This window comes from Gekko japonicus, unplaced genomic scaffold (assembly GCF_001447785.1).
Source record: "Gekko japonicus isolate JY-2015 unplaced genomic scaffold, Gekko_japonicus_V1.1 scaffold1252, whole genome shotgun sequence".
Taxonomy (NCBI): Eukaryota; Metazoa; Chordata; class Lepidosauria; order Squamata; family Gekkonidae; genus Gekko; species Gekko japonicus.
The window spans coordinates 131,215-154,962 of record NW_015167576.1 but is presented as its reverse complement, the minus strand read 5'-3'; the positions used below and the strand labels follow the sequence as shown (position 1 = coordinate 154,962).

Sequence of the window (23,748 nt, the reverse complement as noted above, 5' to 3'; positions counted from 1 at the left end):
CGAAGACCTAGCCACAGTGATCCATGCGACGGTCACCTCAAGGCTAGACTACTGCAACGCTCTCTACATGGGGCTGCCTTTGTCGCTGATTCGGAGGCTGCAGCTAGTGCTGAAGACCTAGCCACAGTGATCCACGCGACGGTCACCTCAAGGCTAAACTACTGCAACGCTCTCTACATGGGGCTGCCTTTGTCGCTGATTCGGAGGCTGCAGCTAGTGCAGAATGCGGCGGCCAGGCTGGTTGCTGGTGTCTCGAAATGGGATCACATCCAGCCTGTGCTCAAAGTGCTGCACTGGCTGCCTATAGCATACCGGATTCGCTTCAAAGTGCTGGTCGTTACCTTTAAAGCCCTACATGGCCAGGGTCCAGCATACCTGAGGGACCGCCTTGCCCCACATAGACCCCAAAGAGCACTTCGGTCGGGGTCGCTATATCGCCTTACGATCCCAGGCCCGAGAGAGGCCAGGCTTGCGGCCACTAGGGCCAGGTCCTTCTCGGTGGCGGCTCCTATCTGGTGGAATGAGCTCCCGGAAGAGATCAGGGCCCTGCGGGACCTGATGCAGTTCCGCAGGGCCTGTAAGACGGAGCTCTTCCGCCAGGCTTTCGAATAGGAGCCGCCGCCGCTACCACTACCACCAACGAGGACCATTCCTACAGCACCACCGGAGGTTAAGTGGCTAACAATATCAGGGGGCCACAGTAACCTCCCCTTGAATGGATAGGGTTGTGCAGTGCCCTATGGTTGTGAGCCGCCCTGAGCCCGCACGCGGGGAGGGCGGGGTATAAATGGAATTAAATAAATAAATAAATAATAACAGCTGGATGGCTCTCGGAGGCGCAAGGGAGATGCTCCAGGAATAAAAAGAAAAGAAGTTTCAAGCCACGGAGCTCTTTACAAAACAAGCACTATTAAAATATGGCAGTCAAAGGTTGCTGGATTGGCAGGTACCCATCACACCCGATTTGAATTACGCCCTGCCTTGGTCGGGTATTTGAATCTAATGAACAGAGTGGCTTCCCCGAACTTTCTGATTCCTGCTTCTACAGGACGGTAGATTCTTAGGTCGATCACCCCAAAGTCCACTTTGGTTATTGTTGCTCCAAAAATTGCTGCCTCCACTCAAGGAACAATTTTTTTTTCTGGCCCCCCCCCCCCCCCCCCGCCACCGAGGATATGTTTGGCCACTAGAGGTCAGTCTTTGAAGCCAATACAGCTTGGTCTACCTATATTGAAATCCAAGAGGTGAGCAGAGATCCCCCCCCAACCTGGGTAATCTCTCTCTCTCTCTCTCTCTCTCTCTCTCTCTCTCTCTCTCTCTCTCGTGAGAGTGTCTCTCTCCCACTCTCTCTCTCTCTCTCTCTCGTGAAAGAAGACTGGAAAGCTACCTGACCCTAGCAGAGCTCCTGAGACTTTATTTATGTATTTATCTATCGTATGGCAGTTACACACAGGAAGCATACAATAATAATATAAGGTACGTCACCAAGCTGACACAACGAGTACGCAGAATCGGATGCATTTTCCTGTACCCCTTGTCAAGTACTCCTGAGAAGGACTGTTTGATTGGTTGATTGTTCCCATGTCTGTAGTGTAGCCAAGAGATCCTACGATTGTCTGGCAGCCAGAAGTTCTAGCTCTTTAGCCACATTATCCAGGGTGCGCCACGAGGAGGTGAGCTAGCACTGCACCCCTCCTGAGCCTTTAACAGCTGCATGACAGACAGGCGCATCAATGTCCAGCTTGACTTGAGGCCCAGCCCACTCCTGTGAGCACTCAGGGACTGTAGCCAAATGGTCGGAATGGATCGCTGCAAAGCTCCCAGAAGCAATGACTCCACGCAGGGGTCATTTCCTGCAGGAGTGCACAGCAGTGGAGCTCCGGCAGTAAAGAGCCCAGGGGGGCGGGCACATGCAACAAGCCCCACCGCCTGCTCCCAGCAGCCCTCAGTCAGAGCAAGAAGCAGCCAGGTAAGCTGCAGAGCCCCCCCCGCCCCCCGGCCCAAAACAGTCCAGTGGCACCTTTAAGACCAAGTTTTATTCAGGTACAAGCTCTCCCTCCACTGTGAGGACAGATCTGCACGTCCCCCCCCCCAATAGCTAGCAATCCAAAAGAGTCCAGTGGAGCCTGAGCGGTGGCTGTTGCCTTCTGACACACTTCCGGTGACGTCAGGGGGTGTGGCGTATGCAAACGAGTTATGTTAATGAGTTATGCTAATAAGCTCCTGAACCTCTTTTTCTACGAAATGACCCCTGGCTCCACGTACCATTGGGCGTGAGAGAATCCACAGGAAACCTGGCCAGCAACACATGTGGTTGCCAGCCTCCAGGTGGGGTCTGAGTATCTCTCAGTATTACAACTGATCTCCAGGTAACAGAGATCGGACCCCCTGGAGAAAATGGCCTTTTTTTGGAGGGTGGGCTCCCCTCCCCAGACCTGGGAGGGTGGGATAAAAATCTAATAAATAAATAAATAAATAAACTCCACCTTACCTGCTTACCTCCTGGAAACCCAAAGTTACCTGGTTATCTTCTACCTTGCAGATGCTTTTGTAGAACTCTGGTTCAAATTATTCCTAATACTAACTAAATAGGCACATAATCTCCATAATGTATTATTTTCTGCAAATTTGGACTGACAGTATTTATTTATTTTTCTTAATTATTTTTATTAAACGTTTAAGAAACGATAGTGAATCCTTGGAATTAGTACTTTATAGCACAGTACAAAATACTAAAATATGTACTCTCAAAAACACTACCAAAAATTGACTAAAATTTCCTAAAACATAGTCAAGACAGAAAGAACACATAAAACATATCACAGGCACAACCCAGCACGATATAAATATAACCAGTATAATACCAAGGGTATAAGTAACTTTATGACCTGAATAAGATTGACAGTCAAAATTTTACAGCATAAGCCACAATCTATATTCATTATTTCTGGGTAAAAATTTATTTACACTCAAATAATCCACTACAGGAGACCAGACTCCCTCAAACGACTTCTTGTCTGCAGAATTAAGAGATGCCACAAAAATGGATTATGTACAATTTTATCCATTAAACAAATTTCCCAAATTTTCCCTTGCCATTTTTCTATTGTAGGGCCTCTAGGATCTTTCCAACCTGATGCAATAACTAAACGGCCCGCCGCTAGCAATTTAGAAACAAGCAACTTAATATGCTTTAGTATGTTTATATCTCTCCATATATCAAATAAACACAATTGTATTGATTGTGGAGGCTTAAAATTAGTTATTCTATATATATATTCTAACACCTGAGTCCAAAATAACTTAATTTTGGGACATGTCCACCAAAGATGTTTTGGAGAACCTATCTGTCCACAGTGTTTCCAGCACAGAGGACTAAAAAAAGGTAAAGGTTCCCTTGCTCGAAAGCCAGTCGAATCCGACTCTAGGGTTGTGGTGCTCATCTCCGTTTCAAAGCCGAAGAGCCAGCACTGTCCGAAGACGTTTCCATGGTCATGTGGCCGGCATGATCAGGCGGCACCCGGTGCTCGAACTGCTTAACCACTGACCTTCCACAGCCTGCAGTTCAGCGTCTTAACCACTTGAGCCACCGCAGCTAAGGCCAGATTTAATTTTACCTAGTTTGGTGTAGTGGTTGAGCCAGTTTGATGAGCCAGTTTGGTGTCGTGGCTAAGTGCGCGGACTCTAATCTGGGAGAACCGGGTTTGATTCCCCACTCTTCCACTTGCACCTGGCTGGATGACCTTGGGCAAGCCATAGTTCTGATAAGAGCTGTTCTTGAAAAAGAGCAGTTTCTATCAGAGCTCTCTCAGCCCCACCCACCTCCCAGGGTGTCTATTGTGGGGAGGAGAAGGGAAAGGAGTTTGTAAGCCGCTCTGAGACACATTTGGGTAGTGAAGGGTGCGGTATAAATCCAACCTGCACCTCCTCCTCCTCCTCCTCTTCTTCTTCTATTTTAGAAGGACAAAGGTAACAATTCGGTATTAATTTGTAATATTGCATCCGAATAGAGTGTACTGGAGATTTATAAGAGGGGGAGTTCCAAATACCGTCCCAGTCCTCATCGGACAAATTATTAGGGATCTCTTTAGTCTACATTTGTGTATATGAAGGGATATGAGAATTCAATATCATCTATATATCTAATAGCCAAGGTGCCTCCCGCGTGCGGATATCTAAATCCGCACATCGGGGGCACCTGGGGGGGCAGGGAGATTCTCCTGCACACTTGGGGCAATCCCCAGATGTGCAGAAAAATCTAAAAATTGTTGAAAACTATAGGGGGGGATACTTAAATCCCCCCAAAAGTAAAGGAGCATTCTCTGCACATGTGCAGGGAATGCTCTGAGAAGGCTTCACTGCCACCGCCGCCACCACAGGAGATGGGGAGTGGGAGAAGGCTTAGCGGGCCGGCCTCACCACCGCTGCTGGGGAGAGAAGCTTGGTGGGCCAGCCTCGCTGCCGCCGGCGGGAAGGGAGGGGGGAAGGAAAAAGCTTGGTGGGCCGGCCTCGCCGCCGTCACTGCTGCTGGGGAGGGAGAGAGCTTGGTGGGTGGGCCAGCCTTGCCGCCACCACTGGGGGGGAGGTGCGGAGGGTGAAGGCTGGGCTCACCTGCTGCCTGCTTCTGCAGGCTGGGAGCTGTGGGGAATACGCCCCCCCCCGCGAGTGTCGCGGGTTCCGCCTCTTGTTTTATATATTCTTGAAAGAAGACCCTTTGATGTCTGTAAGGGTTTTTGGAGCAAATCTTCAAATTCTGTAAGTTGCCTACAGTCCTTTAGATGTTTGGAATACAATGTCATTACCTCTCTTAATTGAAAAAATTGAAACCATATTTGATTGTTGTTTTGTTTTTCTTACCTATTTCTTGTTTTGTCAGTAACTTACCCTGGAAAAGCCAGGAGTTATAAGAGTCCAATACTGATTCTATCCACTTATTAAAATTAAGGAGGTTATAACCTGGAGGAAACCAATTATAGTTTAAAACGCTTGCTATGGGTGAAGGAGAAGGAGCCAATTTCTTCTTGAGTTTATCCCATATCATAAGGCCGCCACCACTGGGGGGGAGGTGCGGAGGGTGAAGGCTGGGCTCACCTGCTGCCTGCTTCTGCAGGCTGGGAGCTGTGGGGAATACGCCCCCCCCCGCGAGTGTCGCGGGTTCCGCCTCTTGTTTTATATATTCTTGAAAGAAGACCCTTTGATGTCTGTAAGGGTTTTTGGAGCAAATCTTCAAATTCTGTAAGTTGCCTACAGTCCTTTAGATGTTTGGAATACAATGTCATTACCTCTCTTAATTGAAAAAATTGAAACCATATTTGATTGTTGTTTTGTTTTTCTTACCTATTTCTTGTTTTGTCAGTAACTTACCCTGGAAAAGCCAGGAGTTATAAGAGTCCAATACTGATTCTATCCACTTATTAAAATTAAGGAGGTTATAACCTGGAGGAAACCAATTATAGTTTAAAACGCTTGCTATGGGTGAAGGAGAAGGAGCCAATTTCTTCTTGAGTTTATCCCATATCATAAGAGTATTAGCTAAAATGCTATTGGCCGCTACAGAAAGAGACCTTTTATTGGGCGAAGACCATATAGTTCCCCTAAGTGGAAAGGGAGCTGATTATGCACCTTCTATTTGTACCCATTCTTCAGATGATGAAGGGTTATAAAGTTGTATTAGTTGCGTTAAAACTGAAGCCCAGTAATAAAATTTTAAATTTGGAGTTTGAAGCCCCCCTTGGACTGACAGTATTTATTAAGAGTCTAGTATTGATGCTTCCAGCAGACTGGCTGCCCAGTTTAGGTCTCATCAGATCTTGGCTGCTAAGCAGAGTCAGTCTCGGTGAGTACTCGGGTGGGAGACCACCAAGGAAGTCCACGGTTGCCACGCAGAGGCAGGCAATGGCAAACCACCTCTGAAGGCTCTTGCCTAGACCTGCCCAGTCTTGCCCGATCTCATCAGATCTCAAAAGCTAAGTAGGGATGTGCATCCGAATCGAATGCACCCCCGAAAATGGCCCATTAGGCCCCCCTTTGGGCAGCCGTGGGCCGAATCAGATTCTCTAATGTGATTCGGTCTGTGGCCGAAAGCCGCCGCCGAAATTCGGTGGCATTTCAGCCGCTGCCCGAAAAGCGGTCCCGGACCCAGGGAAAGCATGGGGAAGCATTTAATTGCCGAAAGTGGCATTCGGGGGTCATTCGGCCAGCCAAATCAAATTCAGCCTGATTCGGCCGAACGGAATTGGGCTGAATTTTTTTTTGGGTACACTTAGTACTTGGATGGGAGACCAGCAAGGAAATCCAGGGTTGCTACACAGAGGCAGGCAAGGGCAAACTACCTCTGATGGTCTATTGCCTTGAAAACCTCATATGAATTGCCATGAATTGGTTGTGACTTGGCTGACAGCAGACAATAATTATTATGGAGGCTTCCTTGATGGATTGATTTTCATTTTGCTGTAACCAACCTTCGCAATGCCAAATTTCATTTTTTTTAAAAAAAATTGACCCGTACCTTCACATTGTCCAGTACCACCAGCGGCCCGTTCACACCACACACAGTCTTGTAGGCTGCGGAAGGAAGAAGAAAAGGGGGAAATTATTGGGTGTCCCTGAGAAAAAAGACAGCTGAAAGGAAATTGCCGGAGGAGAAGCGATCAAGGAGTAGGGTGTGTCTGGGTCAGGCCTACCGTGTTGGAAGAGTTTTCACAAGAAGAAGTGTGCTTATACTAGCAAGACCCACAGGATGTGAGCAGTGTTCCCTCTAAGCTGAGTTTTTAGCCTCCAGCTCACACATTTTTGTCTTAGCTCAGGAAAGATGGCCCCAGAGCAAATGAATTCATGCAGGAGCCAAATCGCTCACTCACAACTTTAATGCCAGTAGCTCGCAAAGTAGAATTTTTGCTGACAAGACTCCACAGCTTAGAAGGAGCATCGGGCATGAGTTGGACCAATTCATGGAGAAGACCTCCTCTCTGCAATGTTTTATGACAAGGGTCCCCCACCTTTTCCAGCCTGCAAACAGCTTTGAAATTCTTCCACGGGGTGACAGGGAGACAACAAAATGGCTGCCACTGGAGGTGGAGCCAACCACAAAATGTCAGGGAGTGGAGTTATGTGTAATTCTGACAGTAGGCGTCTTGCAGGCACCTGAGAACTTTTGCAAAAGGGGACAGGTCACTGTATCTCCAAAAGGGCGTCGAAGAGCTGGACAAAGTACAGAGGGAGGCAAGCAAGACGAGGTTGGAGCCCCTTCCCTAGGAGGAAAGGCTGAAGAGTCCCTGGGAATTTTACATTTAGAAAAGAGATGCCTAAGGGGCGGGGGCATGATAGAGATTGATAAAATTATGCATGGGGTGGAGAGAGTTGAGAAAGAGACATTTTTCTCCCTCTCCCAATATACGAGAACTCGAGGACATCCAACGAAGCGGATGGGCAGTAGGTTCCGGACGGACAAAAGGAAATACTACTTTACACAGAGAGTGATGAAAACGTGGAATTTGTTGCCAGAGGATGTGGTGATGGCCACAGGAATGAACGGCTTGAAAAGGGGACCAGATAGATTCATGGAGGATAAGTCTATCAGTGGCTACTAGCCATGGTGACTGAGGGGAACCTCCACATCCAGAGGCACTAATTCTCTGAATCCTAGAGCCGGGAGGCAACATCAGGGGAAGGCCTTGGCCCAGGCCTGTGGCCAGGATTTTTTAAGTCAGGGGGCATTTAAATTTCTTAGGGGGCACTGGCTAATCAATTCAATCCAGGGGAGAAGGCCGTGACGCCCTGGTCTAGCTGGGAAGTCAGGGGGCCTTGCCAGCAAGTCAGGGGGCCTAGCCCCGAAATGCCCCACTGTAGCTAAAGGCCTGCCTTGGCCTCTCTGCCCTCTTGTTGGCCCTCCAGAGGAACTGGTTGGCCATTATCCTATTACCTCTCAGTCATCTCCTCTCCAGGCTAAAAGAGAACAAAAGCATATTTATATCTCTATAGAAGCACTCAGGAAATGTATACATTCTGTTGTTCAGCACGCAAGGGCCTATTTCCCCAAAACGGTTTCTCTTCCATTTCTGCAAATTGCCGATGCCTTGATCGACCGAGTCTGTTTCTCCAGCTCCGTACGATGTTTTATGGGATTCAAAAAGCACTAGGAAGAAAGAGAAACCCAGCCCTTTGCTGGGGCTTTCAGGGACGGCAGGCCTTGTCTTCCGGCCTGAGCATTAGCCCCCCCCCCCCCCGCTTCTCTCTTGGCTCTCCAAAGAAACAACATTTCGAAAAATCCCAGCAGCTGCATCCCTGAATTTCTTCTGGTGTTCCAGGAGAGGCGCACCTGAGCCAGCGACGACCCTCCAGCCTCCCGCCCCTCCCCAACAGCGGCCCACATCTTGCCGCGCCAACTCCATTGGGCCTGACAGAAACAGCCACCATATCTGTAAGGGTCACAACCTCCCCAGCAGGCCCGGTTGAGCTCACACATCTGCGATCCGGGGCCAGGCCTGCCCCTGCTGGGAGCGGACAGAGGGCGCCGGCAGCGGGGGAGGCCCCGGCCGGGGTGTGTGTGCGTGTTTGTGTCTCATAAACGGACGATGGTCCTTGTTGGGAATCTTTCTCGGTTTGAAAAACCGGGTGTGTTTATAAAAACAGCAACCTCCATGTTTTGCAGAGGCACAGGCAATGTACATGTCGGGCTGTGCCAGGCGCGTCGCTATTCCCATGTGCTCCTCACACAGACTGATTGGCCACATTGCCCGAGCTGTCATTAACATGGAATTAATCTTCTGCGCATGCCCCCACCTGCGCATGCCCCCCCATACACACACACTCACAATCTTCCAGCTGCACAGAGAGGCTCGGTGACATCATTCACTGTGACAGCGGAGTGACTGGGTGAAAGGTTAGTTTAGCACATTTCCAAATGTCACGGCTTTCGTTCCACCATAGTAATCGGCGTGCAATGGCGTAGGGTGGGGAGCCCTTTCTGCATGGTGCTTTCCCGGGTGTTATGCTGGCCCTGCGGTTTGTAAGCATCACAGGACTGGGAAGAAAGAGGTTAAAAATGTAGAAGAAGAAGAAGAGGAGGAGGAGGAGGAGGAGGAGGAGGAGGAGATTGGATTTATACCCCGCCCTTCACTACCCAGAGGAGAGTCTCAGAGCGGCTTAAAAACTCCTTTCCCTTCTCCTCCCCACAACAGATACCCCTGTGAGGTAGGCGGGGCTCAGAGAGCTCTGACAGTAACTGCTCTTTTTCAAGGACAGCTCTGACAGAACTATGGCTTGCCCAAGGTCTTCCAGCAGCTGCAAGTGGAGGAGTGGGGAATCAAACCCGGTTCTCCCAGATTAGAGTCCACGCACCTAACCACTACACCAAACTGGCTCTCCACACCAAACTAGCAACAGCCCTCCCCTATTGCCCTGCAGTTTTTATTCCAAGGTAGACTGCCTCTGTACATGGACATGTCATTTGCTTTATAGACACTAACAGATCACCATAAATTGGTTTAATCTTTTCAAAACCAAAGTGTGATATAAATTAGTGGCTCTCACCGCCCCTTGTGCTAGCAAATCTTAGTGGCAGAGGACGCTGCATTTAATTGTGCAGCTAAATTTTCTTCTGCGGTCATATTAAGTACAATTAAAAAAAACAAAACACCACTATGTCCAGACATACGAATTTCAGAGAGAACGAAACTATGGTTACAGTGCGGCTGCATGCAGGTGCACTAGGGGAATGGCTTGGTTTCACGATGTGGAATTCGTTGTCAGAGGATGTTGTGATGGCCACAGGCACAGATAGATTTATGGAGGAGAGGTCTATCAGTGGCTACTAGCCATGGAACCTCCATGTCCAGCGACAGTAAGGTTCTGAATCCCAGTGCCAAGAATCAACATCAGGGGAAGGCCTCGGCCTCTATCCCCTGTTGTTGGCTTTCCAGGGGAACCAGTTGGCCACTGAATGAGACAAGATGCTGGACTAGATGGACCCTTGCTGGTCTGATCCAGCAGGGCTCTTCTAATGCTCTTCTTAGGGGAAGGCCTCAGCCTCTCTGCCGTGTTGTTGGTCCTCCAGAGGAACTGGTTGGCCACTGTGTGAGACAGGATGCTGGACTAAATGGACCCTCACTGGTCTGATCCAACAGGGCTCTTCTGGTGTTGTTATGAAGGTTTCACGATGTTTCACGAAACAGGGCCTCTATGCCCTGTTGTTGACCCTCCAGAGAAACTGGTTGACCACTGTGTGAGAAAAAGATGCTGGACTAGATGGACCCTCACTGGTCTGATCCAGCAGGGTTCTTCTGATGTTCTTATGCCAACAATCTCCAGTTGGCCCCGGGTGCCAAGATGGCAGAGCAGTGGACAGATCCAAGCATTTTCCCCATCTCCCTTCTCGGCTGTATCCATTTCTTCATAAACATTTCAGAGCCTTGCTCCAGATGAACCAGTAGTGAAGTTGCCAACCTCCAGGTGAGGCCTGGAGATGCCCCAGTATTACAACCGATTGCCAGACGACCGAGATCAGTTCCCCCGGAGAAAATGGCTGCTTCGGAGGCTGGACTCTATGGTATTCTATTTGGCCGAGGGCTCGTTCTAATCAGCTGAAGCCAGAACATTTATTCCGCTACACAGGTTTTAAAGACTGAGGCCTATGCTTATCGCGGAGCCCTTTCTCCTACTTCTTTAGCAGCAATTATTAATTTTGGATCTCAATTGTCAATCTGCCCTCCCCCCACCCCTGAGCCGCAACTCTCCCTCTTCTGCTGGGTGCTTCTGTTTGCATCTCATCTCATCTCCCTGTAACCCGAGCCCTAAAAGATTACCTAAAGCCGGCTTTGAAGTTGAGATAGATACATAGATATACATCCAGGGAAAGCTTTCCTCTTGGAGGCTGGCCCAGAAAACTTTCACACTGAGGTTGGTTCGGGGGCATTCAAGCTGATGTTCCTGTTCTCTGAACTGGATTGCAATAGAATATTTATAACACTTAAGAGCAGCCAAGATGCAATATCACGGCCGGGGATGTTCATAGGTGCCTCCGTGCAGCGATCGCGGACTTCCTTGATGGTCTCCCATCCAAGTTCCAACCTGGGCCGACCCTGCTTGGCTTCCAAGATCTGACCAGGCTGGGCGAGCCGGGGCTGTCCCGTTGGATGTAAAAACACTTTGTCCTCCGTGAGTCAGTTGTTTTGAACTGTAGTCATGGGGCTAAAATTCAAACCATAGGGAACTTCCTCATGGGGCTTAGATTCTCCGAACTCACCAAGGCCTTTCTTCGGTCATTCCCTATTGGATATGGCAAAGAAGTCTTGCCATCGCTGTGAAAAACTCTGGCCTGCACACTGTGTCCTCCCTCTGTGAAAAGACTGACCAATTGCTAGACCAACATGGCGACCCACCTGAATCTCCTGTCATGAAGAAGAAGAGGAGGAGGGGGAGGGGGAGGGGGGGACGACGACATTGGATTTATACCCCACCCTTCACTACCCGAAGGAGTCTCAAAGCGACTTACAATCTCCTTTCCCTCCCCCTCCCCACAACAGCCCCCCTGTGAGGTAAAAGAAGAAGAAGAAGAGATTGGATTTATACCCCCCCCTTCACTACCCAAAGGAGTCTCAGAGTGGCTTACGGTCTCCTTTCCCTTCCCCTCCCCACAACAGATACACCCGGTGAGGTAAAAGAAGAAGAAGAAGAGATTGGATTTATACCCCGCCCTTCACTACCCAAGGAAGTCTCAGAGCGTCTTACAAACTCCTTCCCCTTCCCCTCCCCACAACAGGCACCCTGTGAGGTAGGCGGGACTGAGAGAGCTCTTGACAGAAACGGCTCTTTTTCAAGAACAGCTCTTATCGGAACTATGGCTTGCCCAAGGTCATCCAGCAGGTGCAAGTGGAGGAGTGGGGAATCCAACCCGGTTCTCCCAGATTAGAGTCTGCACTCTTAACCACTGCACCACACTGGCTCTCTAATCTGTTTAAATTCCACACCCACCCACGCGTATAATCAAACACACCCGAAGCTGCCTTACACTGAATCAGGCCCTTGGCCCATCCTGCACTGCCTTGCCGTGGTCCAGGGCCAGCCATTCAGGAAGTGCAACCTCCTAACAAAAGCTCTTTCCGGTAGAAGCCGAAGTGGACATTAATTTCAGTCCAGGGGATGCTCTGAAACGTATCCGCAATTTGGGCCACTGAACTTTGCCCCGGGGCCTTGTGCCCATCAAGGCTCCTGGTTACCCGCTTAGCTATCTCCTTGCTCAACGCTTTGGGGGCAGTGTCAGGGATGCCTGTCGGAGGGTGTTCTAAGCAGACCTCCCCCCCACAAAACGGGGCTGTTCCGGCTCAAACGCTCCTGGGGAAAGCTTGGCGGGCCAATGGGTCCCATCCTTTATAAAGGGCTGGGCTGTTGGGTATTACAAGTTGAAAACACTCAGTATGTCTGGGGTTAAATGTTTGTTTATGTTACTCACAGGAAGTCACATGTTTCTCATGTAACCAATGTTCTTTAGATGTAGGAAGCCCGGGAATTTTCTCCCTGATCTGGGAATTTGATTGGGACTAAAGTGTCAAGGTGTATTAGCATTTTATGTGGGGCTTTTTTTGTAGAAAAAGCCCAGCAGGAACTCATTAGCATAATAGGCCATACCCAACAGCAGGAACTCATTAGCATATTAGGCCACACCCTGAAAGCACAGCTCATTTGCATAGTAGGCTACACCCCCATGTTACCAGAAGTGGGGTCATCCAGCCGCACCCACCTATTGCTTCTTATTCTCTTTACCTTGTTTGTTGTCAAAACCCAAGGGTTTTTGCATGTTAGGCCACACACCCCTAATTGTAGCCAATCCTAATGAGTTTCTGCTGTTGGGTGTGGCCTATTATGCTAATGAGTTCCTGCTGGGTGTGGACAGCATGGGAGCCAGCCGGAAATCCGTTCCTGTGCGTTCCGGCCCAAAAATAGCCCTGATTTTATGGCTTCTCTTCCCGTCTTTGTTTGGTGTTCTGAAGAACAAGAAGAGCAGCCATACTCTCTCTCTTCTAGTTTTGTCTTTGTAGAGTAAGGATGTTGCCGATTATGCTCTGTTGTTATTTTCATCCCAGTTACCCTTCCCTATGCTAGACTTTAGTAAAAACTTTATATTTTAATCACACATGGACTCTCAGTCTGAATTATTTTACTCTGGCTCTGCTGGACCATCTTATCTCTGCTAAATACCATTTTTTTTCAATATCTCACTATCACCCAACAAGGGCCTCCTTCCCTGAGCATCCCTTCTCAGCAGAGTTGCTATGCACCCTCCACAGCAGCCATTTTCTCCAGGGGAACTGATCTCTGTCGTCTGGAGATCACCTCGAATTCCCGGGAGATCTCCAGCCCTTAGCTGGAGACTGGCAACCCCATGTCTGAGTCTCTTCACATTGCTTAGCACAGGATGTTTTTTGAACAGCATGCAAGTGCAGAGAAACGACAGGTTTGCTTTAGCACGTATTCTTTCCGACTGACTGTGCCACTGAGTTCATCAAAGAAGAAGAAGAAGAGATTGGGTTTATACCCTGCCCTTCACTACCGGAAGGAGTCTCGGAGTGGCTTACAAGCTCCTCTCCCTTCCCCTCCCCACAACAGACACCCTGTGAGGTAGGTGGGGCTGAGAGAGCTCTCCCTAGAAACTGCCCTTGAGAGAACAGCTCTGAGAGAACTTGTGACTGACTCAAAGTCACACCGCCAGCTGCATGTGGAGGAGTGGGGAATCAAACCCAGCTCTCCCAGATTAGAGTCCGTGCTCTTAATCACTACAACAAACTGGGAAGGACCAGTAAGAACATAAGAGAAGCCAATGTTGGATCAGGCCAATGGCCCATCTAGTCCAATACTCTTGTGTCACACAGTGGCCAAAAAGACCAGGTGCCATCAGGAGGTCCAGCAGTGAGGCAAGGACACTAGAAGCCCTCCCACTGTTGCCCGCCCCCCAAGCTCCAAGAATACGGAGCATCCCTTGCCCCAGACAAAGACTTCCTATAAGAACGTAAGAGAAGCCAATGTTGGATCAAGCCAATGGCCCATCCAGTCCAACAATCTGGGTCACACAGTGGCCAAAAATACCAGGGGCCATCAGGAGGTCCAGCAGTGGGGCCAGGACACTAGAAGCCCTCCCACTGTTGCCCAGCCCCCAAGCTCCAAGAATACAGAGCATCCCTTGCCCCAGACTGAGAGTTCCTATCTATTTTGTTGTCGTTCAGTCGCACAGTCGAGTCCGACTCTTTGCGACCCCATCTATCTATACCTTGTGGCTAATAGCCACTGATGGATTTCTGCTCCATATGCTTATCTAATTTCCTCTTGAAGCTGTCCATGCTTGTAGCCGCCGCCACCTCCTGTGGCAGTGAATTCCATGTGTTAACCACTCTTGGGGTGAAGAAGGACTTCCTTTTATCTGTTCTAACCCGACCGCTCAGCAATTTCATGGAGTGCCCACGAGTTCTTGTATTGTGAGAAAGGGAGAAAAGGACTTCTTTCTCCACCTGCTCTATCCCATGCATAATCTTGTAAACCTCAATCATGTCACCCCTCAGCCATCATTTCTCCGAGCTAAAGCGCCCCAAGCGCTCTAACCTGTCTTCACAGGGAAAGTGTTCCAACCCTTTCATCATTCTAGTTGCCCTTTTCTGCACTTTTCCCCAATGCTATAATATCCTTTTTGACCAGTAAAAGGTAAAGGTAAAGATTCTCTTTCTCGAAAGCCAGTCGAATCCGACTCTAGGGTTGTGGTGCTTATCTTCGTTTCGAAGCTGAAGAGCCAGCGCTGTCCAAAGACGTTTCCGTGGTCATGTGGCCGGCATGACTAAACACCAAGGTGCACGGAACGCTGTCACCTTCCCACCGAATTGGTATCTATTGATCTACTTGCAATTTTTTGCTTTCGAACTGCTAGGTTGGCAGGAGCTGGAACTAGAGATGGGAGCTTATTCCATCATGCGGCACCCGGGTTTCGAACTGCTGAACTACCAGTAGTTGCCCAGTAGTGAGGGCCAAAAGGGGATGAAGTAATTCTAGGGGCAAACAGAACTGCATTAGAAGAGGATTGCAGGATCCGGCCCTCTTCAGCCCAGCATTCCTCGGGAGCATCCCGGTGGTTCTGGAAATCGGGAGGGCAGACCGTCTGCGCTTGCCGGCATACCACCATCAAATTCACATGACACCACAGAGCGTTTGCAGAGGGGACTCCCCAAAGGGAAAGGGCCTCGGCCGCCTATTGAGGAGAATTCCCTATAATGGAGGCCTCCGATACAAAAAAGAGGGAGGGTGTGCATGGGGTGTGTGTGGAATGGTGGAAAATCGGATGGAGGCGAGCAGGCCCGCCACCGGAAAACACCCATTCAGATCATTAAGGGGTTGAGTTGTTCTGGAAAAAAGGGGGGACTTTAACTCTTCCTCGGCCCGGCAGAGTGGGTGGGCTGGGTTTTTTTCCTTCTCTCGGTGGAGGTGAAGAGAGTCAGGGGGGAGAGGTGGATGAAAAGCTGTTGGGCGTGATTGCTGATTCCGCAAATTAAGACACTGCGGCCGGGGGACAGGAGGAGGAGGTAGCAGCGCCAGAGGCCTTTGAGCCTGGCCTCGGCTGGCACACACCGCCCACCACCACCCCCTCCCCAAATTCGCAGCTCGCATCCTTGGCCATCTGAATTAACCCTTGACAATTGTGCCTGATTAACTCCCGTGGGGCGGGAGGGAGGGGGCCAGGGGGGGCAAGGAGCAGAGGAAATTGACCGTGCTGACAAAGGGGACGGGCGGCCCAACTCCACCAAAGCGCTAATTGCTTCCCCTCCCTCGCCCCCCCTCCCGTCCCCGGCATCTGTTGGGTGGGTTCCCCTTCTCTGAATGGTGGGGGGGGGGGAGCGCAGAAGCTTCAGGGCTCCTCTGTAAAGTGCACACTTCCCCAGCTGGAGCATCACTCCCCCTCGGCCCTTTTGCAAGGCCTAATGACGGGTCCAGACAGCCGCTAGGGTCAGGGTCGCTAACAGTGCTCCCTCTAAGCTGTGTTCGTGTGAGCCAGGTCACAGTTTCTTTAGCCTCCGGCTCACACAGTTCTGTCTTAGCTCAGGAAGGATGGCTCCGGAGCAGTGTTCCCTGTAAGCTGAGTGAGTGTGAGCCAGTTCACAGTTTTTTAAGCCTCCGGCTCACACAGTTCTGTCTTCGCTCAGGAAGGAGGGCTCCAGAGGAAACTAATTTATGTAGCAGCCAAATCGCTCGCTCACAACTTTAATGCCAGCAGCTCACAAAGTAGAATTTTTGCTCACAAGACACCGCAGCTTAGAGGGAGCATTGCTCCAGAGCAAACTCATTTATGCAGCAGCCAAATTGCTCGCTCACAACTTTAATGCCAGCAGCTCACAAAGTGGGATTTTTGCTCACACGCCGCCGCAGCTTAGAAGGAGCCTTGGTCTATAACCCTTAGGGATGCTGGCTGAACCAAAGACTTCTGCCTCGTTTCTCTCACCTTCAGCCAAGGAGCGACTTCACTTCAATTTCCATTTCTTCCAAAATAGTACGAAGTCCAGTAGCACCTTGAAGACGAACAAACTTTATTGTATTGCAAGCTTTCGAGCAACACAACTCTCTTTGTCAGATGCTACGAGAAAGTTTGTTAGTCTTCAAGATGCCACTGGGCTTTTGACTATTTTGCAGCAACAGGCTAACATGACCGACTCCTCTGGATCCATCTCTTTCCGAGGTTTCATAATGACCTTGTGATCGAGGTCCGCAGAAAGAAGAGAAGAAGAAGAAGAAGAAGAAGAAGAGATTGGATTTATACCCTGCCCTTCACTACCAAAAGGAGCCCCAGAGCAGTTTACAAACTCCTTTCCCTTCCCTTCCTCCTCAGAACAGACACCCTGTGAGATAGGTGGGGCTGAGAGAGCTCTTGACAGAAACTGCTCTTTTCCAAGAACAGCTCTGCCAAAACTACGGCTTCCCCAAGGTCATCCAGCAGGTGCAAGTGGAGGAGTGGGGAATCAAACCCGGCTCTCCCAGATTAGAGTCTGCGCACTTAACCACTACACAGGGGTCATTTCGTAAAAAAAGAGGTGCAGGAGCTCATTAGCATAACTCATTAGCATAACATATTTGCATATGCCACATGCCCTGACATTACCAGAAGTGTGTCAGAAGGCAACACCCACCGCTCAGGCTCCACTGGACTGTTTTGGATTGATAGCTATTGGGGGGGGCTCTGCAACTTACCTGGCTGCTTCTTGCTCCTTGTGGCTCGACTGAGGGCTGCTGGGAGCAGGGGGCGGGGCTTGTTGCATGTGCCTGCCCCCTGGGTTCCTTACTGCCGGAGCTCCGCTCCTGTGCGCTCCTGCAGGAAATGGCCCCTGCCACTACACCAAACTGGCTCAGAGTAACACAAGTGACAACTTTTCTACACAGGCAATAGCGTTGGCACTGTACAGAATGATTCACAGAGTGACTTCGATAAATTATTAGGGAGTGTGGTCTGTACCACTGTGTGTAGCTTGCGGTAAGTTAGGGTCCCACTGTGTGATATTTGCATCATTTGATGTGTCAGGTTAATGTGTCATGTAAAGGCCTCTGCTTTGCTTCGGTTCTGTTTTTAGACTTCCGGTTGGTTCTGCAACCCTAATCCTGCCGCATTGTTGACCGAATGCCCCCTCCGCCAGTTGTACTGACTCATTCTGCCTACTCTGTGTCGAGTCCAAGTGAGACAGGCAGGCTATAAATAACATGAAGGAATAAATAACCCCAAACCCCCAAAAACTGGTAAAGAGATGAGTGTTTGTTCTAACTGCTAAACCTAACAGCAACGCTAAAAGGCAAGGAAGACGCAGTCAGCACAATTTAAAAGCAGCTGACGGCAAGAATTAATAAAGGCATAAAGGAATTAATAATTGCATACTAATAAAATATTAATAAAAAGTCCTTCTGGCCCAGACTTCACTAGAGGTGCCATTTGGATAGAAGAAGGAAAAGAGAAGAGATTGGGTTTATACCCCACCCTTCACTTGGAGTCTCAGAGTGGCTTACAAATTCCTTTTCCTTCCTCACCCCACAACAGACACCCTGTGAGGTGGGTGGGGCTGAGAGAGCTCTGACAGAAGCTGCTCTCTTTCAAGAACACCTGTGCCAGAACTATGGCTTGCCGAAGGTCATCCAGCAGGTGCAAGTGGAGGAGTGGGGAATTGTTATGTCCGCAGACTGCCACTAGGCGCCAGCGGTCTGTGACCAGAGCTTGGCTCCAAAAGAACAATGGGGTCTAGGATCCCATAGGTCAACACCTATGGGAACTGTGGCGGGAAGCTCAAACCCGCCAATGGGACCTGTAGGTGGCACCCGGGGACTGTATATAGTTGGTCATTCAACCGTTTGTCGGTTGTTGTGTGCCAGTAAAGTATGAGCTGCTAATCACTCAGCGTCTGTCTTCACTACGCATCGAACCCAGTACACAACAATGGCGACGAAGGAGGGATCCCGCTGAGCTGGCCGGGCTCCTGGGGCACCAGAGGAAGACCAGGGACGGCCGCTGCTCCATCCTATGAGCACCGAAGGCGAGCAAGCTGCTTCCCCGCCACCACCGCGCAGCACGATGGCAGTCGCTCCGGGATCAGTACTGGTCCCTCCGTTTGACCCGACCAAGCCGCATCACTGGGATGCCTGGGTCGAGGCACTCAACTCCATCTTGGAGTTTTACGGAATCACCGATGACGGCAAGAAGCGGGGCCTCCTCATCGGTTCCTGTGGCCCCGCCACTGTGGAGCTGGCCCGCAACGTACTCGCTCCAACCAAGCTCTCCGAGTCCACGTTCAAGGACATAATCGCGAAGCTCCAGGACCAGTTCAATCCTCGGCCCTCGGAGATCACGTGCCATGTGGCCTAGTCCATGAGCCAGCAACCAAGGGAACTGGTGGCCATGTACGTGGCTGACCTCGATCGGCTCGCCTTGGAGTGCACGTTCGGGGCACATCTGGATACGGCCCCCTGTGACAGGCTGGTCTGCAGCCTCCATGACGAGAAGTCAGGTGGCGGATTCTGGAGGCCGAGGAGTGTACCTTGAAATTGGCTCTCGCCACCACCACGGCTTGGGAGAGATCGCACCCTGCCACCTCCACACACCGGACGATCATGGACCCCAGGGGTCGGGAGGAGGAAGAGGTACATCGGACACAGCCCTCCAGATGGAGATGTGAATCCGGACCAGCACCCCGTCCCCCACACGCCAAGGAGTCCGGCCGACAGGAGTGCGCCAGCTGCGGTGACCCACACGACAGAAAATCGTGTCGCTTCAGGGACGCCTTCTGCAGGAACTGTGGCCACAAAGGCCACATCGCCAAGGCCTGCCGTTCCTGGGGGTCCCATGACCCACCGTCACATCACCAGCAGGAGTGCCGGTCGAACGCACACTACGAGGAGGACATGGCGCAAGAAGAACTCTACTTCCTCGCCAGCGAACCGGAGGCACAGGTACTGAGACTTCCCAGCCAGACCTCAGCCCCTAAAATACAGGTCTGGGTAAAAATAGAGGGGTCCCCTTGCTCAATGGAGGTGGATTCTGGCTCCACCACCTCCATCATTTCAGAAGCGACCTTAAAGTCACTGTGTCCGAAGGGGCCCCCCCGCCTATGCCCATCGTCCGTCACCTTGATGGACTTTCAAAGAAACTGTGTCCCTATCCTGGGTGTGGGAAGCTTCCGGGTCCAATAAAGGTAAAGGTTCCCTTGCTCGAAAGTGAGTCGAATGTGACTCTAGGGTTGCGGTGCTCATCTTCGTTTCAAAGCTGAAGAACCAGCGCTGTCCGAAGACGTTTCTGTGGTCATGTTGCCGGCATGACTAAACACTGAGGTGCATGGAACGCTGTTACCTTCCCACCGAAGTGGTACCTATTTATCTTCTTGCAATTTCTTGCTTTCGAACTGCTAGGTTGGCAGGAGCTGGAACTAGAGACGGGAGCTCACTCCATCACACGGCACTCGGGTCTCCAACTGCCAAACTATCGACCTTCCAGTCTGCAGTTCAGCGTCTCACTTGAGCCACCGCAGCTTCATTAGTAACCTAGAAATAACTGTTTTCAGGTGTCTTGATTGCAATTAAAACACAGTGAGCCTTCCTCCTCACTTTGACTTCTTTTTGTGACTGGGAATCTATTTATATAACACAGGCATCACCAACAAACAACGGAGCCACGCCCCAGGACTTACAAAGCACGTTCAGGGTGCCCAGGGAGGAGTTCCGCACCCGTTCGGATGTCTCCACTGCACAGTAATAGATACCTGCGTCGGCCACAGTGACCTTGGGAAGGGACAGTGCCCGGGAGGGTCCCTCTGCATACCACCTGTGGTCCTTGTACCAGGTGTAGTGTGGGTCTCCACCTGCACCACTGTCGATGGCGCAGGTCAGGTTCGCGGAGTCCCCTTCGAGAACCGCAGCTCCTCCGGGTCCAATACCGGGGTTTTAATGGATACTTGGACTTAATAGTAGTCAAGGGCGACTTAGTCAGCTTGTTGGAATGCGCGTGGTTCGCCCCGCTGGGAATCTCTATTGGGGGAATACAGCTCTGTGTCCCACTGGACTTTAGCGAGGTTTGCAAAGAATTCCCAGCCGTATTTGATGGGACACTAGGTTGATATACGGGTCCCCCCGTGTCGCTGCAGCTCGACCCGCAAGTAGCCCCCGTCCGCATGTGAGCCAGGATGGTCCCATTCGCACTGAAGCCCAAAATAGATGCAGAACTGCACCATTTAGTGGCCCAAGGGGTCATGGAACTGGTCTCCCATGCCGCATGGGAGACCCCTATTGTCACCCCTGTGAAGCCGAACGGGGACGTCCGCATCTGCACAGACTACAAGTGTACGTTGAGTAATCGTAAGTCTCTCCAGGGTCACGCATACCCGGTCCCAGAAGTGAGCCACGTACTAGCTACCCTGGCCGGGGCATAGATCTTCGGCAAACTTGATCTTGCCCAGGGTTACCAGGAACTCCCAGTTGACAGGGCTACCACCGAGGCCCAAACAATTGTGACTCATAGGGGAGCTTTTCTTGTGAAGCGACTACAGTTTGGGGTGTGTGTAGTTCCGGGATTGTTTCAAAACCTGATAGACTCTCTCTTAAAAGGGATCTCAGGCATCACACCATTCTTTGATGATGTGATGATTGCCATGGCCACGCCGGAAGAGCTTGCCACCCGTCTATGCGCCGTCCTCCGCCACTTCCAGGAGGCTGGTTTGAAGGTGAAGTGGGAGAGGTGTCTCCTGGGAGTCCCTTCCATCGATTTCCTGGGTTTCATGATTGACGCGGACGGCCTGCATCTCGCTAGGGACAAACAAAAGGCAATTGTAGAAGCGCCCCCTCCCAAAACGGAGGCAGCACTCCAGCCATTTTTAGGGCTCTTGAACTTCTACCATGCCTTCCTCCCCCACAAGGTGGCAGTAGTGGAGCCTTTGGACTGCCTCCTGGACAAACACGCCCCGTGGTCTTGGGCCCCCCACCAGGCTGCTGTCTTCAAGGGGGTCAAGGCGCTGTTAATATCAAACCAGGTCCTGACCCATTTTGATGAATTGCTGCTGGTGGTGCTGGCCTGTGACGCTTCCCTATGGTGCGGACGCCGTACTGGCCCACCGGCTCCCGGATGGGTGGGAGTGGCCCATTGCATACTACTTCTGGACGCTATCTGAAGTGGAGCGGAACTACACCCAAATAGACTGGGAGGGCCTGGTGATTGTGGTGGGCGTCAAAAAGCTCCATGATTTAATCTATGGCCGGCCCTTCACCATTGCCATGGACCACCGCCCCCTTCTGGGTCTATTCGCAGCAGACTGGTGGACACCGCAGGTCCTATCCCCGCAGGTCCTCCGGTGGTCCATATTCCTTGCGGGATATAACTACACCCTTAGCCACCTACCCCTGCCGTCCATCGATGTGGCCCTGGCCCCTGCGCACCACGTCCTCCAGGTGGAGGACCTCCCTGATGCCCCCTTCTGCACTAGAGACATCGCCCGCCGCTCGGCCAGGGACCCCGTGCTCTCCCGGGTTCTGGGCAGGGTGTTGAGGGGGTGGCCTGTGACCGCAGGGGGCCTGGACTTTACTGCTTTTGCAGCTCACCGGGATGAGCCGTCCACCCACAAGGGCTGCCTACTATGGGGGGATCAGGTGGTAGCCCCCAGCGCCCTCCGGCAACGAGTCCTGACAGGCATTCATGAGGCACACCCAGGGATAGTCCGCATGAAGTCCCTGGCTAGGAGCTACGTGTGGTGGCCAGGAAGTGACATGGAGGTAGAAGAGTGGGTGAAGCGCTGTCAAACATGCCAGGCCGCACGGCTGAACCCCACGAGCATGCCGACACAAGCCTGGGAGTCTACCCAGAAACCGTGGTCAAGGCTCCACGTAGACTTTGCCGGGCCGTTTCATGGACTGCTGTTCTTGGTCACAGTGGATTCTTACTCAAAGTGGCTGGAGATTAGTCTGGTCTCCGCCACCTCCGCCCGGGTTACAATCCGGGTGCTCCGCAAGATCTTTGTGACTCACGGATTGCCCGACACCATCGTCTCGGACAACGGGATGGCCTTTACTGCAGAGGAATTCCAGAAGTTTCTGCACAGCAACCTGATCCGCCATGTGAGGTCGGCGTCATTCCACCCAGCCACCAACAGCCAGGTAGAGCGAATGGTGCGTACCGCCAAGGAAGCCCTTAGCCGACCAACAGAGCGGGACTGGGAGTTCCGCCTGGCCCATTTCTTAATGGCACAACGGACTACTCCTAATCTTAGTACCAGCCGCTGCCTGGCCGAACTCCTGATGGGCCAGTGGCCCGCGATCCTTCTGGACCGACTTCACCCAGACAGGTCACCGGAGTCGCGAGATCTGGCTGAACAGAGGGAGGCGCCGCGGGGGTTTCCCCCAGAAGACCCCATCTACATCAGGAATTACAGTAAAAACTCCATTTGTGAGCAAAAATTCTACTCTGTGAGCTACTGGCATTAAAATTGTGAGCGAGTGATTTGGCTACTGCATAAGTTAGTTTGCTCTGGAGCCCCATCCTTCCTGAGCGAAGGCAAAAATGTATGAACCGGAGGCTAAAAAACTGTGAGCTAGCTCACACTAACTCAGCTTAGAGGGAACACTGGTCCCGTGTCGTATGAGGTCTCCACGGAAGATGGTCAGGTCCTGCGGAGGCACATGGATTAGCTGAGACGGCACCTGCTCCCAGCGGCTGAGGACTCCCCGGCTCCAGAGACGGGGGACGAGGCCTTGCCAGCTGGGCCCGACCGCGCAACGACAGAGGGAGAACACCGGGCCAGGGCCAGGGACACAGCGCACCTGCCTCTGCCTCGCTACCGGAAGAGGACCCTCCACCACCACGGCCAAGCATCCAGGAGGTCCCAGCCGCCAGTGCTCCCATCGCCCCAGGAGGGAGCGAAGGCCTCCAGTCTACCTCAAAGATTATGTCACCTAGGTAGGGCTCTGACTACGGGGTGGGAGGGGTGTTATGTCCGCAGACCGCCACTAGGAGCCAGTGGTCTGTGACCAGAGCTTGGCTCCAAAAGAACAATGGGAGACTAGGATCCTGAGACTCCTAGTCAACACCGATGGGAACTGTGGCGGGAAGCTCAAACCCACCAATGGGACCTGTGGGTGGCACCCAGGGACTGTATAGAGTTGGTCAGGGGTTGTTTCGTAGAAAAAGAGCTAGGGGAACTCATTAGCATAACTCATTAGCATATGCCACACCCCCTGACATCACCGGAAGTGTGTCATAAGGCCACA

General features: G+C 51.4%; 1 protein-coding gene across 1 annotated transcript in view; it reads right to left on the bottom strand.

Annotated features, from left to right (window-relative positions):
• The window catches only part of ATP6V1B1 (ATPase, H+ transporting, lysosomal 56/58kDa, V1 subunit B1), a 123,507-nt gene that overhangs the window by 65,118 nt on the left and 34,641 nt on the right, over positions 1-23,748 (bottom strand). The window contains exon 2 of the mRNA XM_015413870.1: positions 6,509-6,564. Coding sequence (XP_015269356.1) covers positions 6,509-6,564 — 56 coding nt within the window. The remainder of the gene's footprint in view (positions 1-6,508; positions 6,565-23,748) is intronic.